At 44.2% G+C, this 10146-nt stretch overlaps 1 protein-coding gene across 1 annotated transcript; it reads right to left on the bottom strand.

The window, feature by feature from the left end:
* Positions 1 to 578: 578 nt before the first annotated feature.
* Positions 579 to 9420, bottom strand: LOC119335235 (TOM1-like protein 9). Its single transcript, XM_037607394.1, has 10 exons — positions 9206 to 9420; positions 6640 to 6718; positions 5892 to 5990; positions 5696 to 5809; positions 5323 to 5486; positions 4707 to 4788; positions 4340 to 4425; positions 2565 to 2744; positions 1892 to 2388; positions 579 to 1478 (listed from the first exon to the last, which is right to left on the bottom strand). Exons 1-10 carry the CDS (start codon positions 9307 to 9309, stop codon positions 838 to 840), a joined length of 2046 nt encoding a protein of 681 aa, XP_037463291.1. The 5' UTR covers positions 9310 to 9420; the 3' UTR covers positions 579 to 837.
* Between the last annotated feature and the right edge of the window lie 726 nt (positions 9421 to 10146).

Genomic DNA, 10146 nt, shown 5'->3' with positions numbered 1-10146 from the left:
GGCGGGGACGGGCAAGCCGGACGGCAGGACGAGGGAGGGGGAGCAGCAAGGGGCGCCGGAGAGGCGAGGCAAGGGGAGGGTGAGGACAAGGGGGCGGGTCGGGGGATGAAAGTGGAGGCGGCGGCACACTGGGACGGGGCAAGAGGGAGGCCACGGGGGAGCCACATCGAGCCAACGTTCCCCTCGTTGGGCCTAGGGCACGGGGAAGGCCCACCCGGATTGGGCCGGCCTGCGAGGGGAGTGGGGGGGCGATCCGCGGTGGGCCGCGCAGGGGCCCCCGGGCGAGATGGGCCGGGGCCCAGCAGCCCAGCAGGCCCCTTGCCTCTTGCCATTGGGGCTTTATACCTCTGCCGTAAATACGAAACTGGATGATGAGCCCATTTTTATATCTGTAGGTTGGGTAACTCAATCGTCAGAGAATGAGCAGTAGGACTGAACTACCGACAGTTCAAGGCCTTTTGGCCAGTTTACCAAGCACCCCCAGTTAGCATAATTCCACAGCTGTAAGCTACTCATCAGTCATTACAAACATCACAAATACAATAATTACTCCGCAAGTGTTGCCCAAGAAAAGAAGGTACACAAAAGAAACTGAATTTATGTACAGAAGAATTTCTGATGATTCACGAGAACCCTGCGCTTGCAATAAGTGAACAAAATATGATGGCTTCCGAGTAAACAAAAACAGGATTATACCGAACCACACTTGCTATGAATTTCAAAATCTATAACTCGCCTACTACTCCCCAATAGGGGGACTTCCCAAAGAACTTATGTACTATGAGCAGAAGCTATCGCTGTGACAGAAATGGTGCTAACAAGGATTCTCATTCATCTTTACAAGCCACCGGCCTTATTAGCAGCAGTTTTGCTAGGCTTTGTTTTGGCAATGCTGACCAGATCACCAAAGAGTGAATCTTCGGGTCTTGCTGGCCTATTAGCCTGCTGAAGGGAAGAAGAGGCGGGTGTGCCATACAAGCCGTTGTTTTGCATGGCAAGTCCGTTCATTCTCTGAGAAAGCTCGTTTGCACTGGGATACCCATATGCAGCATTTGGGACATAGTAGCCTCCAGGCTGCTGACCATAGCCATAGCCGGCCGCCATCTGCCCACCATACATCTGTTGCTGGTAGATATCTCCTGCCATCTGTTGGGGATACATGCCGCCTGCTTGGTTGCCTTGCATTGAAGGATACATGCCCCCATATTGCGTGTTTGGCATTGATTGCGGATGTTGAGCCCCAGGCTGCTCCACATATCCTGGTGGAAACTGCATCCCGCTTGGTTGTCCAGTCAGCAATGGTTGCGACAGTGAAACTTGCCCAGGCTGACCAACTTGAACAGGTTGGGGTGGAATGCCTCCGAATTGTCCTGGTGGCATTGCCAACCTGTCAGGTTGACCAGTTTGGAACTGATCGCTTTCTGCAGGCTGAGTTTCCCAGGGTGGTGGTGGGAGGTCGCTGCTTTGATCATCTTGACCTGTCAATCACAAAGTACCTACAGCTGAGGACAGCCTTGTACATGCCGTAAACAGAGGCAAAGCTACAGAAATATTTGGCGGACAAACAAAAACAAGAGTCCACACTACTCTCTCGAAAAACTTGTAGTACATAAATAGCATTTACAAAACAAATATTGTAAGAACTACTCCCTCTGTATCAAAATATAAGACGTTTTTTGACATTGTCATAGTGTCAACGTCTTATATTTTGATACGGAGGGAGTAGATACCAAACATAGATACTACTCCCTCCATCCCATAATATAAGATGTTATTACAACCGATATACTCACATACTAGTTGTAATAACATATTATATTGTGGGACGGAGGGAGTACTAAATAACATATTAGAAGGTCATATTGTAACTATAGAAGATAGTGTTATGTACCATAATTTGGTGCCTGCTGTGGTTGATTCATTCCTTGAGCAAGCTGCCCATTCCACGAACTTGCTGAGTTTAGGTCACAACCTTGACCATAAGTTGGGATTGTATTGGAGGCCAACCCATTGGAAAATGAAGACTCCTGTGGTGGAACAGGATGCTGTGGAGCAAGATATGCTTGTGGTGTGGAGAGATTAGGATTTGAGTTCAATATTGGGGATGATATAACAGGGTTGTGACTGTTATTGCTAGCATCGCTTTGCGAAAACATGTCTACAAGATCTAAGGTATTGTGGCCTGAAGCAGAAGCTGCAGGGGAATTGCCAACAGGAACAAGGGCTTGAGAATTCACAGGTTCTGGCTTGAAATAATCATCTCCACTGAGTAGGTCAATACTAGGACCAACAGATGCTTCTCCAGGAGGCTTTGAGGTGCTGGATGATGGAGGGGCAGGAAGTGCTAATTGCTCAAATGGAGAAACCTTACCAGCAGCTTCAGAAGACCTGACAGGTTCAGACGGTATATAATCAAGAAGTCAGTCAGAGCATAATGCAGTACTCTACTATTTTAATCATTCCAATACTGTTTCAAGAGTTCTGAACCCGCATTATGCATGCCTCATTTCAGGAGAGTAGCATAAATTGATTAAAACAGGATGCTTGGTATAAGATAACACAACCTTTGAGTTGGCTCTTTTGGCCCCTCTGGCTTTGCTGGTGGGGAACTATTCGCAGGGGCCTGTGGTAGTTTTGGCTTTTCTACCCGAACAGCTATGCCTGCAGCAATCGCATCATGTTTTGCTAGAACACGCTGCAAATCATCATTCAATGAAAGGCCCTGGCTTAGCAGCTCTTCATCGCTGTGACAATTTAATGCATGGAAATAGTAAGAGAACCATATCATAATAAGTACTCATATGAACACAACAGACTCTACAGAAATTCAATCAGTAATACAAAGCTACATTGTGAAATCTAGTTACAGAAAAAGCAACCAGCAAACATGAGTTCAGTCGCCCAATTTTCAGCAAATAATACAGTCATGTACATAAATGGGCGTATCTCAAACATAACACAGCAATACAGTATCAGATATAAATTTTGGACTAGAACATAGCTGAAGTATGCATATAGTATCCCCACAAAAAAGATGTCTATAGTAGTAATGATTACCTACAGGGCTGAACTAGCTAATATATTTTCTTTCCATTGTGTATTTCTGTTTAATTAGACAAATAGTGGATTGGTGGTACTACCACCACAATTTCTATATATATTTCTGATCTGAACACGCCAATAAGAAGTTGCCAATTATTCCTGAGAAGTTGCCAGTTATTTTTGTAAAGTCACATGCCTAAAATGTAGAGATTAGGGTGAAGTACCATGACACAAACTAGTATATTCAGGAATTAATTAGAATAAAGAGCAGTTTTAGGAGTACTTAGGGAGTGAATGCAAGCTTATTTAAATTATTGCATCAAAACTGGCAATATATTGAGCACTGTGTGTTAGTAGTAGCGGTAGGTTCATGTTTTGGTGTTGTATGCATATAGCAGAGAAGAGTATCAGAGCTCACTGTGCCAGCGGCACTTGATCCAACCAAGGAGGCATGTGTCTCGCCGCCACCGTACAAGTTAGGACCAAGAGGGTCCAATAGGAAAGCGGTGAATCCAGTTGAATGCAGCAACTTTGTCAACCAAACTCCAGCTTGGTCAGCAGTGATTTGTCTGCTGACGCCAGCTGCACATGGATCAGCAGCTGGCAAGAGTTCCTGGGGAAGTGAGCTTGCAGTGGTCAGTGTGGCGAGAGTGATGAGCCACAGTACAAGGAGGGATAGGATTCCAGATATGGCTCTGAGAATGATATAGCCAGCTATGTGTCATATGAATCACTGTCACCAGAGTACAAAGCCTTCATCGCTTTACCAAATCTACAGTAGTCCCAACTGATTGGAGAACAGCAAAGCAGATCCCTAGTTGTATCAGGCTATGTTGGAAGAGTTGACAGCCCTTGAGAAGAAGAATATGTGGGGCTTGATATATACTTTCTCATCAAAGAGCTGATTTATGAGGGAACAGCCTTGAAATCCCATCTTGAGGGGTGGTGGTGTTGTATATTGAGCTGCATATGTTAGTAGTAGTCGGCCAAAGGTCCTTGTATATGGTGTTCTATGTAGCAAAGAAGAATAGAGTGAACTCGAGAGATTCCAGAAATTTTGTCAAGAAACTATAAAGGTGTATAATTGGATAGCATTTAGCATAGATATTCACAGCATTGTGTGTCCTTCTTTCCCTCAGTTTTATCAAGAGGACATCAGAATGAATTTGGTAGCAAAGGCAGTTAGTGGGTTATCAAAACTATTAATTAGGTCGGAAAAATGCATATCCTACATTTCCACAACCCGATTCCATGTAGTTCACTGCTTAAACAGCCGGACACCACAGAAGAAACTTACGAGGTCGTGTTGACGAGCTGAACCACTCTCTGCTTGTAAGAACGACATTGGTCCACAAGGTCCACAATGACTTCCTGCCTTAGACCCTGCATGTTCATTACAGATTTACAATTAAGCAATATACTGACCTGACATCTAAATCATATAACTAGAAATACTATGGTTTATATAGTCCGGTGTTAAGAACTTTTAGACTCTGAAACATGGCAGTATACATATCCAACTTTAAGTAAGAAAATTCAACACAGCCATGTAGGATGGTGTTATTTTTTCCTGCATTAACTTTCCGCAACAAAACTGGTCATTGGATCATTTTATGAACCACATATTGTTACAGCATGTGAGTAGGCAATGGGCAGTGAAATACCTCTCTGTTACCAGGATCAATAGCATTCAACATCTCTGAGAGAACATCCATGACGCCACTTGCATTCTGAATTTCTGTCACACTGGAGAAAAAGTTTTGCAAATTTGAAACATTCTTATAAAAGGGAACTCGAAGACTTCAAAGTAGTACACTGCTAACCACAGTGCTGATGACACTGTGGTTACAGAATTGGAAAGGAAACTAAAAGCAATTACAGGTCAAATAACACATATAACTAGAAAATTACTGTACAGTAAAAGGCACGCATTCAAGCTCTGGAAAGAGGAAGCATTTCAGTATTTAAGGTCTCATATATTTGTGCATCACCTCAAATTAATGCATAATATCTTAGGGTTCTGGTTAGGTTATGCCGTAACACTCCTCTATAAAATGATCCTAACGGAAATAATAATGTACACATACTGTCATCATATCAATTACATAAATTTTGGAGGCAAATTGCATAGTATATTAATGAGCAAAAGGATTAGCAGTATGTCAGCAATCAATACTGTCATCATTCAAATGCGCACAAGACAATGGACATAGTTCACATTAGTTCTGAGCATCATTTATCCGTGCCTGCATGGTCACTAAGTTCGTGAAGATAATGTACCTTAGTGTAGATACTTCTGGCACTGAAGATGATTCAGGTGCCTCTTGCCGATAGTCAGTATTACGTAAAGCAGGAGGAGGGTAGTTCTGTAGAGGTTGAGTTTGTGGTGGAGTATAGATTGGCACAGAACTCTCTGACCTTTGAGGAAATACGGCTCCAGCACGCTGGTATATCAGAGAGCGACACTATGATAAGTTGAAGGAAGCTTCATATATCAAAGAGAAAATGTACGATGTACACTAGAGCACAGATGTTTTCATGTTACTGATGAATGTTGGCTTAAGAAATGCTCAAAAAAAATTGTACAACTGATTTAATCTGATCTAGTAAAGGAAGATGAACCAAATGTCAGCATACTTAAAGTGAATAATACCAGCAGTTCTTGATATGCAGCATAATATTGTGGGTATCTTGCACGAGCACCACCAAAAGCTTCTTGCCAGGTGTCAATCAAAATGAGTATCTTCTCTTTTACATGATAATCAGGCTACAAAACAAAAGGGAAATCAAAACTGAAATCTTATTCTTAATATTATATTGCGAGACAGAATACTAATTTGCAGGCAGACCTTTTTCTTAACAATCTTCACCATTTCATGGAGTATATCTCTCTCAGCAACATGCATGTGAACAAAATCTCCACAATTTTTAATCAGCGTCTCCAGCAGCTAAAAAGGGGAAATAAAATGAAGTACTTCAGTACAGGCTTGCTTAGCTTACTTGGGATTAGATTACAGAACAAATAAACCACAAGTATGACTTTCCAACTAGCACTATGCACAGCAGATACAGAGATACAAGATACTGCTCAGCATAGGTTAAGGAAACTAACTAGTGACAAGGCTACGTTACATAGCCCATTATGTTCTCCCTCATAAATTCTTCTGAATCTGTCACCTAGATCACTCCTAATATCCGCAATCCAAACAAACTTGTATTCACCATCACACCCATCTTTAAGATGCTATTCAAGCATGAATCATTTGACATGCAATGATGTTGAAGTGCTGACTGGAGCCTCTTCAATGTCTTTTTGGCTCTGGCTAACTGTCAATCATTGATCATTACATGAGATTCTCCGCTTCACATTATTATGGCTACCATCAACTTTCGAACAAGCAATCAGTAGCTCAGCACGCTAGCTTCATCCTAGTTTAGCTTCTAGCCAACTTATCATTCCGAAATCATCACCAAACCATAACATGACGCACCCAATATGGAGTCATTAATCAATTCATATGTAAGTAATACTGAAAGATGTACAGAACTTTGCATTATCATGGAGATAAAGATACGAGTGCACAAAATGATACTTACTGTTAGTGCGAGGAGCTGGATCTTTGAGTTCTTGTGTCCAATCCGTTTCTTGATAGACTTGACTACATCTTTAGCTTGCCTATGTGCACATAAAGTATGAGAGAATATACTAGTAGTGAAAATGTTAAATACGGCATACCATGCAACAATATAGCAAATAACTGGCACACGAGCTAAAATAACATTTGGTCCGAGACTGTCTAATACTCCCTCCGTCCCAAAATAAGTGTCTCAACTTTAGTACAACTTATAAGCCTCAGACCAAAATCCTCGTGATTTCTTCAAAGCCCCTATGCAGGGGCGGAGCTCTGTAGGGGCAGACCCGGGCCATGGCCCACCCAGGAATTTGACAACAATTTTTTTTACTAGTCATCTTAGGCCAGCCCACTGAGCGCACACACGCATAGCCGCACAGGCCAACCTCCATCTTCTCCTCGTCTCAGGAGGGCTACTCAGGCACGCTGCACGCGCAAGCGGCTTTCCCCATTTCCCCAATCTCACTATCAAACTCATCTAGCCGCGCCGCCGATGCCGACCGCCGCCGACAAGGAGCACGGTCCATCGGAGCACGCCGCCCGCCGTCTCGCGGAGCAACTGCCGCGGCGATGCCCCCCCCCCTCCCCCGCGGGACCTCGCCTCGCCCCTGCCATGCTACCTCCCGCCCAGACTGATCTTGCCGCCCATCATCCGCTGCCTCCGGGATCCAGTGCGTCGTGCATGCTTCCGGCCATCCATTCCCGCGGTTGTTCTCCTCCAACTCCAAGTCTACAAGACTACAAGGCTGGCGCCCCCATGACTTAGCCTCCTGCCCTGCCGCACGCACAATTCACAGGTAATTTTTCCCCAAACACTCAATTTGATAAGCAAATAACCTGAATTTATTTAGTTCCATACAACTAGTGATCAGTCCTGCTAGTGATAAATAATAGCTTGATGATCTGATCTTATGCAAATTTCAACATAGGTAGTCATGGGAAGGAAAGTCAGACTCAGAGAAGAATTGATTTAGTTTTTAAAAGAAAAAGAGATGACATAACTCAAGTTGAGTAAGACCATGAATTGCCCTTGCTTGAATTGGAACAACAACAGCCTGAACAACAACATAACCAAGATGGAGGAGTTCGAACAAATGAAGTTGTTACTTTCCGAGGTATCGAGTTCTTGCAGCGAGACCCTGGATTGCGCCCTCAAATTTGGCAATATCCACCAGTTCAGAGAGATACCGTGAGAAGAGCATATTTGATGTTAGGTCCTATGCAACCCCGCCTAGAGAACTATAAACCTTCAGGTGAACCAGGGCATCAACGCCGCTTCCAGTATAGTTGGTTTGATGATTTTCCATCATGGCTAGAGTACTCAGTGGACAAGAGTTGTGCGTATTGTCTATATTGCTTTGTCTCCAGTAACAAAGAGAATACACGAGGTGGTTCTCATGTCTTCATGGTACATGGATTTGACAGTTGGAAGAGGGTTTGTGGGAAACATTGTGCATTCTTGACACATATAGGATCTGGACACATATAGGATTTGGATCTGCTAGCTCATTCTTGTAACATGTCGCTATGATTCATAATTTGAAAGGAAAATTGTGCTCTTCTTTTGTCTGGCCCGCCCAACTTTTTCTTTCAAGCTCCGCCACTGCCCCTATGGCTTTGAAACATCAATACTACTCGTACCCGGTGATTATCTATTTTGATGGAACATGCACTTACTGCACAAGCTTCATGAACAGCTCAACAGGTCAAGATTATTAAATTCATTGTCTATACGAAGTCAAAAAAAAACTAACAAGGAGTCCTCAAAATTCGCTGGCACAAGCTCCACTAAAATCCTGGTTATCGAATATTTGTTTCTTCCACTCCATGCAAGTTTTCTTATCCTTTCCAGTACCATTACTAGCTGCTACTGAACAGCTTGTTCATATTCACTTCTACAGGTCACAGGACAATATATCAGCTATAACATTTGTATAGTGATTGGAAAGAGCTGACCATGTCACATTTTCCCATCACAACCCCAATCCTTGTCATTCCTTGACTAGGCACGGTATATGCTATCCTGTGGCAAGAAGATGGGAGATCTTTTGGCACCAGCAGGCGAGCCAGGAGTGCAGATAACTCGGGTGTATTGCATCTCCAAACAAAATTCACACTAAACTGGCATCTCAACTGTAGATTTAACTAACCTGGACAGGGCATTGATTCCTTAATTTCAGTTTCTTTACTTATCAGTGAATAGTGATTAGTGAAAAAATTCGCATTCACTCCATGTCTACACTGTACCACGAAAATAGATTGAACCTCAGTTGAATTTTGCAGGACAACAGGATCGATCAATCATTCCAGTCTGAGCCCTCGCCCCATATTTACCACAAGCGTCACCCCGACCTCCATCCTACAAAATCATGGGGAGACTACCACAGAATAGCAGCGGGACAGACCAGACCCCGTCCCAATTAAGCACAGTACCTCTCGTCTCGACCACGAGCACCACTCCACGCCGACGATGCCGTGAACGATCAAAGCAGACATGTGGATAGCAAAGGGGAGGGCGAAGAAGGGCTCACGAGGGGTCGTGGTTGAGGATGTCGCAGATCTCGAGGTTGAGGGACCAGTCGGGCCCGATGAGCGACTCGCTGGTCGCGCGATCGACCAGGACGGACTGCGGCATCGCGGCGGGGCGCCTGGTCGGCGTCGGCGGGGACGGGAGAGAGGAGCAGCGCAAACCCTAGTCGGCGAGCCTCGCTGTTTCCGTATCTTCGCGTTTGCTTGGCCCCTCTATGTCCGGTCGGTCGGACGACGAAAGGAAGAAAAAATCTCTCTCTTTAATTAAAGAAAAATCCCTATTGGGAATCGGAATTTGATTTTGATCTGGTTCGGCCAGATTTGCTCTAACTTTGTATAAATTGTCTTGTTTATTTTTTAAGCTAAACGCCCTCCGACTCTTTATTCATTAGGCGCCAGTATGTCTGACTGCAAACAATCAATCAGCCACCCAGGGATTGTACATACAAATGCATAAAAATAGAAAGTTTTAACGAGTGCCTAGCTAGACGGTGTGCCACCATGTCAGTCTGGCGGCTTGCAAACCGTAGCTCAAATCCCTGGAATAAAGTAGACAGATCCTTCATCTCCGTGATGAGGTGAAAACACGCCGACCTCTGAGGTAACTCCCAGAGCCGCTGGATCTCTTGACAGTCCGTCTCCAACACCACTTGCTGAAAGCCCATGTCATGCGCCATTAGGATCGTGTCTCTGCATGCAAGTAGCTCAATGGATAACGGGTCAATAACCCCGTCATATCTTGTACCTCCCGCTCTAACAAAAGCTACATGATGATCTCGAGCAATGAAGCCCGCTCCTCCATGAATTAGACCCATATCCGTAGCACCATTGGTATTGATCTTTATCCATCCCTCCTCCGGTGGCAACCACCTCGGGTGGGCAGTAGCTTGAGTTTTCTTCCTCTCAGGGATCTCAAGCGCCCTGATAATCTCTTCAATGATCA

This window comes from Triticum dicoccoides, chromosome 7B (assembly GCF_002162155.2).
Source record: "Triticum dicoccoides isolate Atlit2015 ecotype Zavitan chromosome 7B, WEW_v2.0, whole genome shotgun sequence".
Taxonomy (NCBI): Eukaryota; Viridiplantae; Streptophyta; class Magnoliopsida; order Poales; family Poaceae; genus Triticum; species Triticum dicoccoides.
Note: the sequence above shows the minus strand (reverse complement) of the source record. Positions and strands in the feature narration are given on the sequence as shown.

Coding starts and splice junctions, on each gene's coding strand:
- LOC119335235 (XM_037607394.1), bottom strand. CDS start 9,309: ATGCCGCAGTCCGTCCTGGTCGATCGCGCGACCAGCGAGTCGCTCATC. Junction 4,426..4,706: donor TTGATCCTGGTAACAGAGAG/GTATTTCACTGC, acceptor ATGAACATGCAG/GGTCTAAGGCAGGAAGTCAT. Junction 1,479..1,891: donor ACAGCAGGCACCAAATTATG/GTACATAACACT, acceptor TGTGATTGACAG/GTCAAGATGATCAAAGCAGC.